This window comes from Acanthochromis polyacanthus, chromosome 21, assembly GCF_021347895.1.
Source record: "Acanthochromis polyacanthus isolate Apoly-LR-REF ecotype Palm Island chromosome 21, KAUST_Apoly_ChrSc, whole genome shotgun sequence".
In the NCBI taxonomy this organism is placed as follows: domain Eukaryota; kingdom Metazoa; phylum Chordata; class Actinopteri; family Pomacentridae; genus Acanthochromis; species Acanthochromis polyacanthus.
In genome coordinates this window covers 22,342,366-22,362,575 of record NC_067133.1, presented here as the reverse complement: position 1 = coordinate 22,362,575, position 20,210 = coordinate 22,342,366, and the positions used below count along the sequence as shown (strand labels likewise).

The following is a 20,210-nucleotide window of genomic DNA, read 5'->3' as shown; positions in this document are numbered from 1 at the left end:
GTTGTAAGTTTGTGTTTTGGTGTTTTGTCATTTTAAATGCATTATCGCAAATTTGAGTCCAGAAGTCTGGTTCTGGGGATATAGATAGGTCTGACTCCCATTTAGAGATGGGTAAATGTATTGTATCAGTGCCTAAGAGTAACTTATATATTTTAGAGAGGGTTTTAGTTGTTGTCGGAGAAAGCTTTATGATTGCTTCAGCTAACGCCGGCGGCTGGAGCGTGCCTTGAAGTGTTGGGATTCTTTTCTTAATAATATTTTTAACTTGTAGATAATGTAAAAAATTCCCATTTTTTATTTTGTATTTTTGAAGCAAGTTTGTATATGACATGAACGTATTATCCGAAAAGAGGTGGTGGAGATGTGTGATTCCATTCTGCTCCCAAACAGCTAAATGGAGCGGCTGATTGTTAACCTGAAAATCAGGGTTGTACCAAATGGGAGAAAACTTACAGGGCTCTAATTTGGAGTTTGTAATTTACATTTACATTTAAATTTTCAACAATGTTCAAAAATGAGACCAAGTGAGCAATATCCAAACCATATTAACAGACAATTAGAGAAATGCAATTACCTAACAGAAAACATGCACTGAATTGTATATAACTGTACCAACACAATTTTACAGGTAGCTATCCTTTACATTTGAGATTGTACTCATTTGAGCAACAGGCAACATCAAATTGATCTTCACCAACAACAACACAAATAAAGTGCACAGTATGGTACAGAATAGAATTGCAACAACATACCAGTGCATGGTATTTGATCAAGGCAATGTATTTCAAACTGCAGTGCTCAGTTCAGGTGAGCCAAATCAGTTGTTTAGAGTTTAATTAATTGAACTGGCAAACAACTTCCTAGTGCACCAACAAATACAAAATAAAACTGAATATTATGCCTCTGAATAGAATTATAACAACATGCAAGATATTTTATCAAGGCAAAAATGTTTCAAAGTACATTTAACAATAATCACTTAATCCATTTTAAGACAGAAAAATTACTAAGACAATCCCTTAGTTGGTCTCTCTACAATGCCAATGTTCAGCAGTTCCTCTGCTGTAGACAAAAGCACACAGACATCTGGTGAGGGCTTTTCACTACATTTTTTTCCCCTTATCTGTCTATATTGAAATTGATTGAATTGATGAAATTGCATCAAACACCTCAGTATTCAGTCCAGCTGAGCCATTCCACCTCAAGAAAAACATTAAGTGGATAATACAAGGTGAATAACATGTTAATTACATCATACTGTTCAAAAATCCTCATTGCTTGCTTTACTGTTAACTTGAAAGCAGTTTGCCAAGGTTTGCCATCTAATTAGAGAAATGGCATTTTTTTTGACTTAGCAAGAGCAGTGAAGTCAGGTGTGTAGTTTGTCAGGGCAATGTGCAAGCAGTTTTGCAGATGCTGGTCAGTAAGTGATATGCGATTGTGAGTTTTAATGTCATTCATGTGTGAGAATGACAACTCACAAGTGTATGTTGAACCAAACATTGTCAGAAGACCAAATGCAAAACCCCTTGAGTGTGAAAATGTCTCTCAGCTGACATGGGTCCAGAATTTTTCAAAACCTGCCTGCTGCAATGACTGTCACAAGTCATCTGATGACTGTATGTCAGTGAGTTCCAGTTGTAAAGACCACTCATCCAATGACACCAGCTCCTTTGCTTTCAATGCAAAGTCTGCTTCAACATTCACGCAGAAAGGGTCCTTCATAAATCTCATAACTTCAGTGGAGATGCTGAAATCCCCAAACCTACTGGCAAAGTTGTTTTTCAAAGAGTCAATAAAGCCTGACATCACCTCGGTAATTTGCAGGCCAGGTTTCTTCAATGTGGCGAAGTGGAGCATCCTTCCAGTACAAAGATCAGCAGAGAAGAGTGAGAGCTTTCTTGCACACAGGAGGCTGTGGTGGATGAGGTAACGTAGAGCTCTCATCTGCGGACTGCCATCCTCATTGCAAGCCTCCGATTCCTGCCTGCCATTCAGGGAGCATCATCTGTCACCAGCATGTTAATGCACGTCAAATTCAAGTTGTTCTCCTCAAAGAACAAAATAATTTTGGTGAAAAGAATCTCACCGGTAGTGTGCCCCTCCATAGGAATTAGTCCAAGCAGATCCTCGAGAAAAAGTTCCCCATCAACAAAGCGCACGTAGAGGCACAACTGTGCAAAATCACTTTTGTCTGTCAACTTGTCCACGGCCAAAGACGTCACCTCGGCCTTCTTCAACTTGTCCAAAAGCGTCTCGAAAACGTCCGATGCAAGGGACTCCACTCTCATATTTGACGTGTCGGATATTGGAATTTGCTTGATGGAATCAATAATGCTTTTTCGGGTTTTCTCATCTGCTACCACCTCTTCAATGGATGCTAGCATACAGTCCTTGACGGTCTCTGAGTCTGTAAACGGCTTTTTGTTTTTACTTACTATCCATGCGACTCGATGCCGCCGTTCTTTCAATTGTCCAATGAAAAATGAATTTTGCAAAGCACTGAAAATGTATTCATCCTCAGCTACAGGACAGAAATGAAATTAGTCTAAGCAATTTCTTGATGGTGGCAAATAAAGGAAAAATCTGTATTGAATAAAAAGGTGATACTAACAATACGTTGACCTAAACCTTTGCTAAACTATATTCCGCAATTTTTGCCTTTTATTTAGTCATTTATTATAACACCACACACAAGTGTCAACTGGCTAAAACAATATAAAACATATCTCACAATTTTTCATTATTTATATTATGTACATACACTCATATATTTAGAAGCAAAAAACACTCAAGTGCACTTTCATCTGCTGTCCTTGCTGTTTGGGAGGCCATTCCAATAAGGATCTTTAAGCTTTTGTTTGCCAGATAGACTTTGTTTTTGGATTTAGACAGGTTGAAAAAATTATTTGCAAATCAAATCGTGGCATAAAATAACCAAATGAATTGGACCAAAATGAACATACAGCAACAGTTTTTATTAGTTTTACCATATAGCTTCTCTCTTTATCATCTTATAGAATATTATACAAGGGATGTCCTGATCAATTTTCTATTTATTTTTTTGCCACGATTCAAAACAAGTCATTTCATATTTAGTATCTGACAATCCAAACTACAATCATTTTCCTAGATGATTTTGGACTATATCATAATTTTGTCGACCGAAGCAACAATGTCAGCACAGGAAAACATCCACTGTTTTAAATTTGTTATCAATTAATAACTGACAATGCTGCATTAATTAACAAAATGTCAAGAGGAAAAAGGAAGAATCAACATTGTACTTCTGACTGCTTTGTCACTGTTGAAGCCTTCATTCATGAAACACTATCTACAATACTTCGGGCTGTGGTGGTTTTATAAAAGCTGAAAGGTAACAAATAGATTAGATCTCATCCAACCAACCTTTACACAGTGCTGCTGGGACAAGAAATGTTCTTTCTACAGCCCTGATAATACATTAGTAAGACTTACAGTATAAATGGAGACATGAGTAAGCTTAGCACTCATAACAAAACTAGAGATGGATTATACAAGAGTTACAAATGTGACACTAACAGTAAAGTTCTAGGATCATCAGCTATGCATTGACAATGCATACTTTTTGTCTGAAGACAGGCAAAATTGTTACCTTATTAAACTTTCATTGTTTAAAAAAGGAACAAAGAAAAACAGTCTCATTTGTGACCTGTGTCATAGTATAACACTCAAAACTGGATTCTTGATGGAGTGGTCCTTAGGATGGTGCCTGCCTCCTGGTTGGTATCTCTCAGTTCAGACTGCTCAGGTGAGATACAGGCCTGTTTTCCATTTTATGTGGGGGCAAACTTCTTGGCCTGTGCCCTTACCCTTTTCTCATAGTCCATCCTGTTCTGACTGAAACAAACAAACAGAACAAAGCCATAGTGGAATTTCAACAATGCCTAAGTTAAAGGTTCCTTTTTCCATGGTATCATATCAGTGCATACGTATTGACAGAAAAGAAAACATACTCTGTGTTACAATTTCCCTTTGGGAAGCTGCCTGCTTAGCAGCATTCACACACAAATGTGGAAAGTATGATTTGGCCCTTACCAGTAAATTGTGTAAGCCTCTGCTTGTGCGGGGTCTTGAATGTTCGGCTCATTTAGCAGCTCCTGGATTCCCAACAGGATCTAAAAACACATTAATTCTTTAATCAGAGTGCAGTAAGAATAGCACTTCAGTCAACCAGTATATTAGCAGCTCCACAAACAATCCACTGTTTTGTTTGAAGTAGTAATTCCTTCAGGGTCTACATTAACAAAATAATGTTACAATAGGACACAATATGTAAACGATACTGAGAAAGGAAAAGGCAAATTTTCAAATAACTGAATTATAAACAAGCAAATGAGCCAATTTCACTGTTTCATGTAATGACAGTGACACCAATCCGTGTATGGTTCGTTCATTCGTTTTCCCGTTTCAAAATAAAATCTAAAAAAAACAATAAACCGCGTTGTTTTTTTGTTTTTCGGTTTTTAAAACCTAAATGTAGAAATGTGTTATTTAACTAATGGAAAAACGACGGTGTTGGATTTTTGCTCTAGTTTTTTAACCCGAAATACAAAATACGGCTGTTGTTTTAGTTTGTTGCAACACCGGAAGTCACTGAGGAAGAACTGTTAAGAGCTGGTCTGGATCGTGAACACATCTAGAATGGTTATCCAAAGTAGTTTAAATCAATCAATTCTTCAAGAAGCCTCTTGGATGAGAGGTGAAACGTCTTCAAGGAATTGATTTAAACTACTTTGGATAACCATGACCTGGATGAATGAGAACCTATACAAACACATCTTGAATGGCTTTAATGGAGCGCTTTTCCAATTTCATTCTCTTTGACAGTGACAAAACCCAGGCAGAAATCATGGAGCTCACATTGCTCTATATTAGTTTATATTATATTATCAGGAGGTTCTGCATGGAGAACAATTTAAGACGCAGTCGTGTCAGCTGCTGATTCTGAGAGAGCTGCCATTTGTTCTATATTAATGACATGTTAATTTCAGTGCCATACTTTATTAACTGTAGAATGTTCACTTTTGTGTGTTTTACAGACAGGCCCGACGTATGGACAAAAGTTTTTGTCGTCTGTTGGTGCTGCTCTTCCAGTTAAACTGGTGATCAGGTTAACTGGTGATAGTTTCAGTCTCCAGATGATTCATAGCAGATTTGACCAGACCAGACCTGGATCTGTGTGAAATTAAGATACTAGATAGAGAAGAGCTCACCGAAAAACATCGGCATCACTGCTGAATAAAGTCAATATCCATGTAAATATCACCTACAGACAGTAAAAGGAAATGTGCTGGCGAAATAAAAAACACGTTTTTTTTTATGAACGGTGAGAGGAAACGATGGAATCCAGAAATAACATTAGAGACATTTCTTTTTACCGTCTTAGGTGATATTTACATGGATATAGACTTTATTATGTAATGATGCCGACGTTTTTCAGGGAAGTTTTCTTTGTCTAGTGTCTTTATTTGGCACACAACCAGGTCTGGTCGGAACAAACCTGCAACAAAACATCTGTAGACGGAAACTATCACCAGTTAACCTGATCGTCAGTTAAACTGGAACAGCGGTCGGAATCGGTAGAGTTCTTTACATTTTAATGCTTAAAAATACTTACTTGGAACATTAAAGCAATTTTGTTCACACTGAGACCATGAGTTCTCAGAATGATGCGTCTACTTGCTCTAAATAAGACAAACATTTCTTGTTTTCACAGTAGGTGGTGCAGAGTTTGAGACAGAGAAGTGAAGTCGCCACGAGTTCTCACTTTGACTTCCGGTTCTGCCAGCAGCTTCCAAATGGGAAAAGGCTTTTTATGTTTGTTTAAACCTTAAAATTGGTAAAAATGCAGCGTTTTTTTCTTTCTCTATTTTTCGTTTTTCAAATTCCATTTTTAAACCAAAAAACAAACCAATTAATTGTTTTTTCTCATTTTATTTTGAAACGGAAAAGCGAATGAGCAAACCATACACGGATTGACACCATAAATATTCGCACTCAAACCTGTTTGATGGTGATGGCAGGCCTCCAGTCTTTGTCCTCCTCCAGGATTGACAGACACACAGTGCCGGACGGGTAGACATTTGGGTGGAATATTGGTGGCTCAAACTTGCCTGATTGGAAAATATTGAAAATAAATTCAGAATGGTAAAGCTTTATACAAACTGACATGGTTAAATTAGAGATTACATTTGAAATATACAAATGTGATAGATACACAATACATTTATTAATGTATATGTATTACACATATATACACAATATAGTCATTGTAGAAAAACACAATTTCCTTAATTTCCCTTTCTTAATATCTGTAATATCTGTAAATCAAATGAAAATGTGTGTCTAGTATTTTTTTTTTCGGGGATGAAAAAAGTGATATTGAATTTCCCTTTGGGGATGAATTAAGTGATTCTATTCTATTTTAAAACTAGTAATGAAAAAAAGGGCAATTTTTCTCACATCTGTCTGCCAAGATCAAATACTGTCTTTTTTCCCAAAAACTGAATATTTGCACACTAGAATCTACTACAGGGCTTTCATGAAAGAATGACATGTAAGTGAACTGTAGCATTGCTTCACATCACCAGGTAGAATATTGTATGCATATTATAATGTAATTAAAGCATATAAGATACGAGTCATTCCATGTCAAATCATCAGGGGCCTTCCACTTGACCATCTGTCATTTTCTTGAAATTTTTTAATCAGAAATTTTGAATAGTTAAACAATATCTATAAAAAACTTAATTACATATAAGCGTACTTCAAAAATTTCTTAGGCCTCAGCTGAACACAAGGGGCATTTTGGGTTGTTGTTGCTCCAGGACAATGTGCCCATCAACACAGCAGGGCACATTGACTTGTAGAAGTACCAAGTCAGGAGAGTACGGTGTATTGTATATTTCTGACGGCCTCTGCAACCGCCACCTGTGGACATGCGCATTGTCCTGTATCAACCCAGCATGCCAGCTGATGCTTTCCTCTGTTTTTCTTTGATTGGTTCAAACATTTGACTTTGTATGGACACTGATATGAGGTTTCATAGTGCACAGATACAGCTCAAAATCTGAGTTTTGTCCCTTGTTTCAGGTTGAGAGCGAGAACGTCAGAGCCAACCATTCTTGTATCAAGTGCTTTTCAGAGTCATTATATATTTAAAACATGCTCATCAACGCACTTTTAGGAACATTTTTTTTACACATTGAAATTTAAGGCAATGTTTGGTTGACAATATCTCATTAAGTATCAGACTGCAGAAATGACCTTTTACCTTATCGCCAACAGAAACAACAGCGATAATTACAGGCCTTTAACTTTAATATTTTCCGCTTCCTGTCGTTCAAACCTAGCTTAAAATTTCAATGTGCAGAAAAACCCGTAGAAAGTGGGTCAACAAGCGTTTTTTAAAATGTCAGACCAATACAGCATTTGTAGGGGTGATGTCAGTATCAATTATTAGAAATCAAGAAAGACCAATAACCAATATCTGGAACTGATATACATTAAAAGGTCTTAATTAACAGTATGTGGTAGTAATGAACCTATTTGTCATAACTAGGTTTGTTCAATAATAAAGATTACTGTAACGCATTTATACATAGATATTAAGAAATTAATAGCATGTGATAACAGGACACCTATCATGCAACCAGGCTTCTTCAATAACAATTATTACTTTAAATTCGACTACTGTAAATTAATATTTACAATGAAAATGTGAGCAATGACATTTAAGTGTCACATGATGCTACACTATTTTCGTGTTTATTGTGAGATCCATTCATTGAGCTCAATAACAGTTGATCTCCTACAGTTCCACATGGTGTTCTTTTCCATTTTGTTGATCTTTTTCTATTCTTACTCTTTCATTGTTCACTAAAATCCAGGGGCCTCATTTATAAAGCCTGCGTATGCACAAATCAGGGCTAGAAAGTTACGTACGCCACTTTCTATGCAAAGGTTGTGATTTATAAAAATAAACTTGGCGTGAGAATATGCACACCGGTGCCGTAACCTTGATGCTTGCTTACGAACATTTTGGAGACAGACGGAACGGCAGAGCTGGAGGGTGAAGTGGTAAATTGAAGCCGGATTGATCTCAAACCTTTATTGTCATCACATATTAGACTTGTAGAGTCGGATAATCATAAACCCTCATTGTTATAGATGTTCCTATAGTGCGCCATTCGGCCTACGACTGTATTTGCAGAACTATGTTCATATATCAAACTTCCATCTTCAAATGATATAGAGCTGTGGATGGTACTGATTCATTACTATTTGGGACAAGGCATGTGACAATCAGTCCAACGCTGATCAAGCGGATAAATTGTGGGTGACAGCCGTGCGTAATGTGGAACAATGGATGCGCTGGCATTGCTGGAAGTCACATAAATGGTAGATTAAGAATGGAGAGAGATTTTAGGGATCACGGGGATTTCCTGGCCTATGATGATGACTGGTTAATAAGCCGATTTAGATTCCCTAGAGCAGTGCTCTTGGATCTATGTGCTGAACTGAGCCCTGTCTTAGACCGACCCACCCGCCGAAACCACACCATCCCGGTACAGACACAGGTGCTGACCACTCTGGGGTTTCTGGCGACCGGCTCCTTCCAGTGGGAATTGGCCGACAGGTATGTGTTTTATATGAAGAATATATGAGGTTAAATTTGTTGTCTAAATCCCATTTGGGTCTGATATACAGTTAAATGATGTCCTTTAAGTCTGGGATATCACAACCATCCCTCAGCACAATAATGCCAGCTGTTTTGGATGACATTATAAACATGACCAGTCAATACATCAGGTTTCTGTACACTGTGGGTGAACAGCCCAACATTAAACAGGAATTTGCAGCAATGTCCGGTTTCCCAAATGTAATCGGCATAACTGACTGAACTCATGTTGCTGTAAGGGCTCCAATTAAAACTTAATTTGTCTATGTCAGGGATGGGCAACTGGCAGCCCGCGGGCCGCACACGGCCCGCACCCTCACTCCATACGGCCCTTAAATTAATTTTTGAAAATTATAAAAATGTGTCTTTTGTTGCACTGGATCAGTTGTAATGACATACTTTGGCCACAAGGTGGCACCATGAATGGAGATGCCCTTCGTGTGTTCAGCGGCGTTCTCCACCAGTGAGGAAGAGAGAGACATGAGCCATGGCGAAGAGCGAGGGAAAAAGAAAACTCGACCGGGAAAACCGTGTCTTTCAGGTTAAATGGGAAGCAGAATATCTGTTTACAGAATTTAAAGGCAAACCTATGTGCTTGGTCTGCTTAGAGACCCTATCTGCAATGAAAGATTTTAATTTAAGTCGCCACTATAATACGCTGCACAAAACAAAATACGAGAAGTATACTGAAGCTGCAAGGGCTGCTATAGTAGCCGACTTCAAAGCTAAAGTACATAAACAACAGCGACTTTTTGCCGGAGCCGCAACCACTCAGCAGTCCGCACTCAAGGCATCTTATGCCGTTGCCCTCGAGCTCGCCAAAGCAAAGAAGCCACTGTCAGATGGCGAAATTGTGAAGAGGGCTGCAATGGAAATGGCACGAGCATTTGGTGAGGACAAAGTGGCTAATAACTTTGATGCAGTCTCCTTGTCTCGTCGAACAGTGACTCGCAGAATTTTTGCCATTCACGACCATGTTGAGGGGAAGCTGAAACATGTAATGCAGGACTGCAAATACTTCTCCCTGGCCTTGGATGAAAGTACAGATGTTACGGATGTGAGCCAGCTGCTGATTTTTGCAAGAACTGTCAACAGCTCGTTTGAAGTCCACGAAGAGCTATTGAAAATGGTGTCTTTGCATGATACCACCAAGGGCGCGGACATATTCAACGCCGTCCACAACGTGGTGGATGAATATGGTGGCTTCTACAACAAGCTGTCAGCTGTCGTTACGGATGGTGCGCCTGCGATGCAGGGAAGACGCACGGGGTTCGCGGGGCTCCTCCAACAGAGCGGAGTGAACTGCCCTATCCTGCACTGCATCATCCATCAGGTGAGTGATTACAAGATTTGGGATTTTAAGTGACATGATGCAAGACAAATGACAAAGACAGAGGAGGCCCTCTGCGCCAAGACACTCAACTTTAGCCACGTTATGGATTTGGTGACTAAAGTCACAAATCTCATCCGAGGCGGGAACAGATCCCTCAGTCACAGGAGATTCACATCATTTTTGGATGAAGTGGACGCCGCGTATGGGGATTTACAAATGCACACGGACATCCGATGGATGAGTCGAGGAAAATGCTTGGAGCGTTTTTTTGCACTGCGGTCGGAAATCCCAGTGTTTTTGGAGGACAGCGTTCGTGGTGATGTGAGTACTTACTGCAAGAAACTCAAAGACACTGCATTTCTATGTAACCTAGCCTTCCTTACTGACATCAGTTCACATCTGAACAACCTGAACACAAAATTGCAGGGGGGAGACCAAACTATCTGTGACCTGTATGCACACATGGCCGCATTTCAACGCAAACTCCACCTTTTCAAAGAGGGATTATCATCCCATCCGCTGCGCTTGACACACTTTCCTGCTTGTGAAGAGATGCAAAAAAATGCCCCTCGGTGCGAAAAGCTACTTCACAAATACGCAGCTGATATCGAGAGACTGCAGGAGCAGTTCAAGCACCGTTTCCAAGATTTTCACGTGATGCAGCCACAGATAATGCTTTTCGTAGATCCCCTCTGCGCAGCTGTCAGTGAGCAACCTCCAGAATTGCAGCTGGAACTTTGTGACCTGCAGTCAGATCCGTTCTTTCTAGCGAGGCTTAATGAGAAGGGAGTTTCCTTTTGGAGTTTGCTGCCACAGTCCCGTTTTCCACACCTCCGAGAGTTTGCACTGTCAGTGACCAGTATGTTTGGGAGTACATATATTTGTGAAAGCAGTTTTTCCACAATGAAGCACATCAAGTCAAAAGAGAGAAACAGGCTCACAGATGACACACTTTTTCACCTCATGCAGATTGGATGCACAAAGATTGACATTGACATCCACGCCATTGTGCAACAGCAGGCACAGCCACAAGTTTCTCATTAAAAGAGGACTGGCCTACTGATGATGATGATGATGATGATGATGATGGTGGTGTTGGTGGTCATGGTGAGGTTATTCATGGAGAATGTTAAAATGTAAAAACAAATAAGTGTAGTTTAAAATGCACAAAATAAGTTCTGTAATTGCAATTAATGTTTTTCTATAGCTCCCTGCCATCTTTGAGATGGGTTGATTTGTATTTTTCATGTATTCATGGAGAATGTTAAAATGTAAAAAAAAAAAAAAAAAAAAAAGTGTAGTTTAAAAATGCACAAAATAAGTTCTGTAATTGCAATTAATGTTATGTTTTTGTGTAGCTCCTTGCCATCTTTGAGATGGGTTGATTTGTATGTTTTATTCGTAAGAGAACTTTGTACTTGGAAAATTTTTTTTTTTATTTTTTGTTGGCTTCAAACCTTTTGTATTCTCATTTTCAAAGAAGATTACAACTTTTATACATGCATTTGAGCATGAAAATGTGAAGTTATTGTACTTTATGTTGGGCCAATAAACATATATTATACAATGGTGTAAAATGGCAGTTTTATCATATCTGTTTAAGTGTGCAGTCTTATGCGGCCCTCTGGTAGTGTTGACAAAAAAATGTGGCCCTCTCCATCATTTAAGTTGCCCATCCCTGGTCTATGTGAACCAAAAAAATGTACATTCAATCAGTGTACAAATTATTTGTACATCGGACACGATCATAACAAATTTAGTGGCAGGGTGGCCTGGGTCAACACATGACTCATTGATCCTGCATGTTTGCAGGGTGGGCGTGGGTGGTGGGGAAGTATGAGTGTTCCTTTGTGTCTTCTTTGTACTGTGTGGGTTTGGGGGGTGGGGGGGGTGGGGGGGGAGGTGGAACGGGTAGAAGGTGAGGCATCATTTTTAATCGTTTAATCGTTTTTAATCTGCACTTTGGACTGCAATTTCTTGTATAAAAAGTGCTGTATAAATAAAGTTTTGATTTGATTTGATGATGCACAGCAGTGTAGGGAAAAGACTGCAGGCCGGCACTGCGTGAAATGCCGTGGATCAGCAGCTTATTTATATGGAGATACATTCATGAGTTACTTTGCATTGACCATTCATGCTAAAATGTGGGTGTGTTGTGGGTGGGATGTGAGTTGGACCCACCTGCGCAATCTTCCAGCTGGAGTGTGATTTATAAAGGGGAAATTGCGTGCCACTGTGCGTACGCACAGTTTTATAAATCAGAATATTTTTTGGCGTATGCCTATTTCAGATTTTCGGCATAGTCAAACTTTTAGTATGGATCCTACGCAATGTTGTATAAATGAAATATAAAAGAAATCTTGAAGCAAGATTTCTTATTTTCCAGACACTGTTTTAGGGTAATCTGTGGCTGCCTCCTTACTTAGCTGGTAGCTGTCAGCATCGCCTTAACATCTGTGAAACTGTGGAGATGTGCTTCTTGTTCTTGCTTCATGTTCGGTTTTTGCAGTGTGTATCTGCTTGAGACCTGTCTGCCAGTTAGAGCAGGTTATTAAAGTTAATCTGACTATAGAAAGATGTTACAGTGCTCCAGATAGCGCTAGCTGCAGACTAAGGGGCACAGCAAACCTCTTAGCACACCCTACCACTATCAGCAAAATAAGTTACAGTGGCACTACTTATTAACTAATACAAATGAATTATTGAGGTATTATCTACATTACAGGCACTGTAGAAATGCTTGTGGAATATTGTGATGTTAATTAAACTATCAGAAACGTATGCTATGCTGCTTTGCAAAGTCACTCGAGCAGCTCTGCTCAGGAAATGTGCTCTCTCTGTGTGTAAACAGTAGCTTTCAGTGTTGACTGGCTGTTACTACTGATTTTCAACAGCCAGTTAGATTGAACTGTGGGCAGGACATTGCTTTAGCCCACAGACTCCTTATCCCATTTCAGTAACTGCACATCCTCGTTCCTTTTTGTCAATTCCCATCCTCGTGTCTTAGTCCTTCCCTTCAGAAATTCGACCAGAGGAGGAAAGGAGGAGACAGGAGAAGAAACAAATCCAACCAGTAGGTTTTTAGACATCTTCACCTCAGGGCATCAATTTAACGCAGCGTGATTTAAAAATGACGTGTCACAGTTGCATCATGTGTCCATTGTTATAACCTACAGTTACGTGCTATGATCTCTTTCAGATTAGCAGAACAGTGTGAATGATAATATAAAGCATATATTTTTACTACAATTCAAGTCACAACACAGCAGAATGTGACGAGAATGTACAAATGTCTTTTTTTTTTAGAATATCATGTGAACACATTTGCCAGTCCTGCTACTGATGCAATTTGTGGGTTCAGCTGTGCTTGGCCTCTTATGTCAAAGCTGTAGAAAAGACTTCACAGGACACATTGAGGATACACCTGTGCATCCTCGCTTATAGCTCCTCCAGCACCCTCCTTGTTCCTCAATGCGCAGGATAGGAAATGAGACGTCCTTTGTTATGATGCACCAAGATCGATTTTCGGGTTATGGGCTGGAAGACCACAGAGTCGAGGTGGCTGTAATTAGTGAAATGTGATGAGCATAGAGCGACTGCAGAGAGAGAGAGCCAGCTGCATCAGAGTAAAAAAACCACATTTACTTTCCGATAATCAGTCAATCGAAGAAAAAAAATTATCTAAATAAGTCAAAAATTCGTGTCAGTCACTATTTTTTAGTTTGAAGCGCAGAACAAAACAGGGGGATCCCCTTGGCCCTCTGTTGTTCATTCTATTCCTAGAGCCTTTAGCAGCCGAAGTTAGAACAAATAGGGGTATTGGGGGAGCTATACATGGTCCTGAAGAGCACAAGATGTTTTTATATGCCAATGATATTTTGCTTCTCCTTAGAGATCCTTCCTCTTCAGTTCCGAAGGTTCTATCTACTATTGATAATTTTTCAAAATTATCTGGATATAAAATAAACTGGCAAAACTCAGAAGTTATGCCTGTATCAAAGGGATGTTTACAACCTCTTCTTTCTCCATTCCAGTTTCGGTGGGTTCCTCATGGAATGAAATATTTAGGAATTAGATTATGCTCAGAGTTGACCAACATAATCTCAATAAATATACAGCCATTACTACAGAAATTGAAAACAAATTTGGATAAGTGGAAGTTATTAAATCTTACTCTGGGGGGAAAAATTAACACTATTAAAATGCTTGTTGGTCCACAGTTTAATTATATATCAATGATGATTCCAATAATAATAGATAATACAATTCTGAAACAATATAATGGGTTAATCAAAGAATTTCTTTGGAATGGTAAGAAAGCAAGAATTGGACTAAGAAAACTTACAGCTTTAAGGGCCTATGGAGGTCTGGCTCTTCCAGACCTGGAATTATATAATCTTGCATTTGAAATGAACAAATTATCTAGACATTGGAAAGATGAAGCCGCAGATGTTGGGTGGATTAACCCTTTAAGCTGCAGTCAATTCCAGCCGTTTTCAGTACAAAAAAAATCGCTAATATTCTATTTTTAAATAAAAAAATTATGAAAAATACGGGGAATATTGGACGGGCATCGCGAGGTGCATTTCCTTGAAAACGACCGATTCAGGGATTTTATACCGACTTCAGGACATGTTTTGGACAAAATAGTTTACTGGCTTGTGTCATCTGGATGTAAAAGGTTGGATTATGGCCGTTTTTTGTGGAATCTTTTTTTCTGTGTGTAATAATGAACCCGGAAATGTGAGTCGCGCTGTGTGCGTTGAAGCCGTGTATAGAGAACGGATGGATGAATATTCGTTTTTGTCGGACAAATGTGTTTTTCTCACCCGCTGTGGTAATCGCATTTGAAAGTGGTTTATACCGGCGGATTCATGAGAATCTAAGCTTTCCATCGGCGTATAGTGTTTGTATAAGCGCGTTTGCAGCCGTCGGACATTCTTGAAATTCCTATGCAAATTAGTAGGTGTACCGCCGGCAGTACACTGAAGCTTAAGGGGTTAAGATTGAAAGGAAAATAGCAGCTCCATTTAATATCATCCAGTGGCTCTCGCAAAAATTTACAAATTCATCACAACAGAATCCAATTTTACAACATTCACAGAGGGCGTGGGCACAAGCTCATAAGAGATTGCGAATTTCTCCTTATAAACAGATTTATTCTTCTGTATGGAATAATCCATTAGTGCGCATTGGAAAATCTTCTTTTTTGTGGCGGAAGTGGCTGGAACAAGGGGTGCAAAAAAATAGAACATCTATATCGAGATGATAATTTTATGACATTCAACGTGTTAAAAGAAATGTTCAACTTGACTGATAAAGGGGATCTCTGGAAATATTTATTACAGATTAGGAGCAGCGTGGGTTCAGTTTTTAGTTTAAATCAGATACAGAGGGATAATACATTGCAAGATTGGATGGATATACGAACTCATCTTCAGTCAGCATCAATGTTTTACAAGAAACTTTTGTCTTATCAAGGTACTGTGTCTGTATGTGATGGTCTAAGATTGAGCTGGCAAAGGGATCTACAATCTGAGATTAATGAAGAGGCCTGGAAAAATATCATCTCAAAAACAGGATGGGCAACTAGAGATGCGAGAAGCAAATTCATCCAATATAAAATGGTACATAAATTTTATTTTACACCTTCAAGGTTATTTAAAATGGGTCTGTTACAAACTGATGCTTGCTGGAAATGTGGAACAGATATGGGTATGTATCTCCATTGTTTCTGGGAATGTCCCTTAGTTTTCCCATTTTGGACTGAAGTTATCAAAAACTTGGAAAAATGGACAGGCTTGTCTATCCCAATTATGCCTCAGTTGTGCTTGCTGGCAGACACATCTCTTATGCCTCCCGACTGCACCAAAGAAATGTCCAGCTTGGTGGTTGCTGCATTTGTGGTGGCTGCCAGACTAATCCTGCAGATTTGAAAGAGCCCTCATAGACCAAAAATTGAGGAATGGGTGAAATTAATGACTGAGACCGCTGCTTATGAGACATTTATTTCTAAAGTTCATTATGTCCAGGATAAAGCCAACAAAACATGGATGTATTTTATGTCATTTATTAGAAAACAAGACTCTGCCGTCATTAGGATATCATCACTGTGTCATATTCTGTTACTGGGTTGTTGTTGTTTTTTTTAAATGATTATTTACACATTTTTTTGCTGTTGTTCTAGTTCAATGAAAAGGAAAAGTCAATAAAAACTTAAATGACAAAAAAAAATTGTGTCAGTTATCAGTTGGCTCGATAACTGGATGATCGTTAGTTATAGTTTCACAAAACGTTTTATAAATATCCAATTTTTATGCAACAACAATTTCAGGCAAGAAATGGTCGAGCAGAAATGGTTCTAAAAATATTCTGATTTGAGATGGAATGATCCATATGTCTTTTAGAATTTGATTGACATAACTGACACTAGGAATGTTGGGATAGATTCTTGTACTCACTGAACTTGCTATAGAGGCTTTGTTGCCATCATTTTCATTTCATTTAGTTTTCTGCTTGTATGTTGAGTAGATGGATGCATGGACGCATGTGTTTAAAACATGGAAAATATGTACTCACATTTGGGTGGAGAAGAAGGGTAGTCATCTTTGAAGAGCATTCTGAGTTTATAGAGTCCTCCCTCCCACAACGTCTAATGAACAAAAAAGTGTGCAACTGTTTTAATGCATTCCCAGAGTAACTACATAAGAATACTACATAATGGAAAAAGAACATAAACAACCACATATGAACCAGCTAGAAAAGTTTATGAAATATTCAGTATTTCACACAATACTATGTAAACCAGCAAGTGAATTAAAACACTGTTCTATTATTCAGTGTGGTCTCTAAAAACTAGCAAACTCTTAGTGGTAGTTATCCTGCAAGCCACTTTGTCTGCTGGTGACTCTACTCTATGATCTATTGAATATTTAAATCTAATATTAAGATGTAACAAAATTTTACTTTCAAGTACAAGATGTTATATGGCATTAGAGAAACACTGAATCTAAGGAGGACACTGTCACAAAATTGACTGCACACCAAAGACTTTAAAGCAATAATGAGTAATTGTAAATGAGAAACGACGAATCTGTCTTCAAAACAGCAGCACACAATGTCCGTTTTAAATGTCTATGGCAATTTTTTCCTCCCAGGGAATATTTAAATGTGAAGCAACAGTAAAGAAAAAAAAGAATAACGAAAAAGAGAGACATTTTGTCATGGCCCCTCCCTCTCCTGCTCTGCTCATCGGCTGATTAAGAGCGACTGTGCAGGAGCCATAGACTGTATATATAGTGGACGTAGCATCTGGCTCCAGAATTGAAGCCGACCCGGAAGTGTCAAAAACTTGAAATATCACGCCGTCCGCTGGGGTTGGCTCCAAAAAGCTTTTGCTCCATAGACCCCAATTAATTTTTGGAAAAAATAAAATTTGATAGACCGATTTTCTACAGCTCAGGATTTTTTTCCCGTTAGTTTTCATGGTCAAAATGAGAGATCAGGTGGCCGATCTTAAAATAAATCAATCCTGAATTTTAAATAAATCGTTAAAGTTGGCGGAGCCAGGGGGCATGGCTATACTTGATAGACAGCAACAGAAGCCTCTGCGGTAAAATGTGGGCGGGATAAGAGAGTCTTTAGCCAATCCTGCCCCTAGTTGCTCTCCGGTCCAGCCTGTTTGATGACGCTTTTTACATCACTGGCTCCAAAAAATCCAAAACGGCGACCAGGAAGTAGCAAAATACGGGCTTCATTTTCTCGGCGTTGAAACCAACGGGTGACGTCACGGTTAGTTTACGCCTGGCAGGAGCACAGCTGGCCCAAATCTGTAATCAGACGCCGTTAAAACCCTGGCTCTCTCCACTGCTCCTTGCTGGGTCATTGCCTGCAGTTCTCCATCAGATGCACACCTCCATTGAGCGCTGTCTCACCCGCCCCTGGATTCCCTCGTCTGCTGTCTCACCTCCTGTCTGGACTCTCGCCTGCACTGGCTTCCTCACCGGCCCTGGACTTCCGCGTCTGCTCCATCTCCCTCATCCGCTCTGGACTCCTCCCGTCTGCTCTGGCTCCCCCAGCCCCGTCCCCGCATCGTCTCCCAAACCCCCTGGACTAAGACGCAAGTCACCCTCCCCGTTTAGTTTAGTTTAGTCCCCTACCACGGCCGTCTGGTCCGTCGCCGTCAGTTTAGTTTAGTTTTGCCCCCGTCCTGTTTATTTCCCGTGCCTCCCATATGGAGAGCTTTTGTGTTTTCTTTATATATTAAACCCTTTGTTCAGAACCTGCCTGTCTGCTGTGCCTGCTTTTGGGTTCTAACACACCGCACCCCGCAACACATTTATAAATGAGTACATTTTTCCTTTTTTAATGAAACTGGTGCGTAGAAGGTCTGCAAATATATTCAGGGTTTTATATGTGCATATTAAAATGCCTGTTGCTAGTTATTTTTAAGTCACAGTCAGTGGTCCAGTTCCATATACCACTGTAGCTAACTGTGCCAGATGATAACTTACTCCTTTCTTCCCTGGAATTGCGCACTCCCAGTTCATCAGATTCATGGTTCCATCTGGATTTTTAGTAGGCACAGCAACAAAACCCTATGTGGTTTACAGAAAACATAAATAATCAGTACTCAATAAAAGAACACTTGTATCAGAGACACTAATGACAATTAGTGTATTAATCAATGAATCTCAGAAACTGGACAAGTAGTTGACAGTCGAAAATATTCACAATACTGCTGCTTACAAATGGGTGGTCTTTTCTCCAGGCTTTGCGTTCCTGGGACAGTCTACTAAGAGCGATGCCAGACATTGCTGCTCATCAACGCCTCCCTGAGGAAAACGACCACATGGACTCAATTCAGATTGCTTATATGGTCCTGGTTATTTATACTAAAATTGCTACACATAATGATTAAATTACAACTTGTTACTAGCAGTATTTGTTCACGAGCACAATAGTAGATACAAAGTGAATTTATCCAACCACTGCAATGTTCTGTTAAAGGCTGAATCTACCAAACCGGCTAATGTTACACAACGACATCGTTTAGCGGTAGACTAGTTCCAATGTTTAATCACATAAATTGCAGTGAACTTACCCCTTATTTTATTCGATTAAATATCAAAACTGGCGTCACGTGAGTTTAAAGACTAGCTTTATTGCTCGCTAATGCTAACGTTACTCCCGTTAAGATAGCGACCGAAAAAACAGCCTTCGACGCTTAGAAACAAAAATGCTAAAGCAGCTGGTGCGTGAAAGACCAAGCCGTATAAAACGTCTATGGTACTACCATTACCTCAACACTCTACTCAAAATACATTGGTAAATTTTTGGCACAATTTACCACAGTTGTGCAAAAACAATGAAACTCTCAAAACCGCCTCAACAGCTAGCTTATCTCAAAAAAGGCCCCCAATTTGTTTATTTCGATAGGACCTTCAGGCAGTGTACGGGACATCTGAATGACAGACGTCAGGCGTAGCCAGCCATCTTTGTTGTGGCATTCGAGCTGGGTCCTTCAGGCATTGTGGTCATAGACATATATGATTGTGGTGATCCAGTTATTTTGAGTTATGTCACCGAAATTAATCCATCACTCCTTGTTGTTTATAATTATTATTTTTAGTTTTCATAGTAGTAGTCTAACTGGTATTTGTGAAATCTTGGTGATATGCATTATGAATATGCATTTATTAAGGGGACTTCTAAAATAGGGCCCACATTTTAAATACCCCAACAGTGGATCCTCTACAAAAACAAGTTTAAGACCCTGTTAATCTGTTATAGTCGTAGGATTTTTATATTTCAGAAGGAAAAAACTGCTTCTCCATATCCCCAGACTCGGCACCATGGGGGACAGAACTTTCTGCTCAGCTGCCCCAAGTCCATGGATCAGTTTATAGATATGGATCAGTTCCCCTTATCCAGATGAGGGCAGCACAGAGTCTCAAAACTTTTAAAGCAGGACTAAAAACCACAGACTGTATATAAAGATGGACGTAGCATCTGGCTCCAAAATTGAAGCCCACCCGGAAGTGTCAAAAACTTGAAATATCACGCCGTCCGCTAGGGTTGGCTCCAAAAAGCTTTTGCTCCATAGACCCCAATTCATTTTTGAAAAAAATAAAATTTGATAGACTGATTTTCTAC

At 39.3% G+C, this 20,210-nt stretch overlaps 1 protein-coding gene across 1 annotated transcript; it reads right to left on the bottom strand.

Moving 5' to 3' along the window:
* Window positions 1–458: 458 nt before the first annotated feature.
* On the bottom strand, window positions 459–19,502 carry LOC110964673 (SUMO-conjugating enzyme UBC9-like). The gene is made up of 7 exons (XM_022213459.2): window positions 19,159–19,502; window positions 18,804–18,889; window positions 18,569–18,652; window positions 16,635–16,707; window positions 6,046–6,155; window positions 4,078–4,157; window positions 459–3,879 (listed from the first exon to the last, which is right to left on the bottom strand). The coding sequence occupies exons 2-7, from the start codon at window positions 18,867–18,869 to the stop codon at window positions 3,816–3,818; spliced, it is 477 nt and encodes a 158-aa protein (XP_022069151.1). The 5' UTR covers window positions 18,870–18,889; window positions 19,159–19,502; the 3' UTR covers window positions 459–3,815.
* Window positions 19,503–20,210: the final 708 nt, after the last annotated feature.

What these genes read in the sequence shown, in the direction of transcription:
- LOC110964673 (XM_022213459.2), bottom strand. Translation starts at nt 18,869, where the DNA reads ATGTCTGGCATCGCTCTTAGTAGACTGTCCCAGGAACGCAAAGCCTGG. An exon ending in CAATTCCAGGGAAGAAAGGA is followed by an intron (nt 16,708 to 18,568) that starts GTAAGTTATCAT and finishes TTTGTTCATTAG; the next exon opens with ACGTTGTGGGAGGGAGGACT. An exon ending in CTGCCATCACCATCAAACAG is followed by an intron (nt 4,158 to 6,045) that starts GTTTGAGTGCGA and finishes ATGTGTTTTTAG; the next exon opens with ATCCTGTTGGGAATCCAGGA.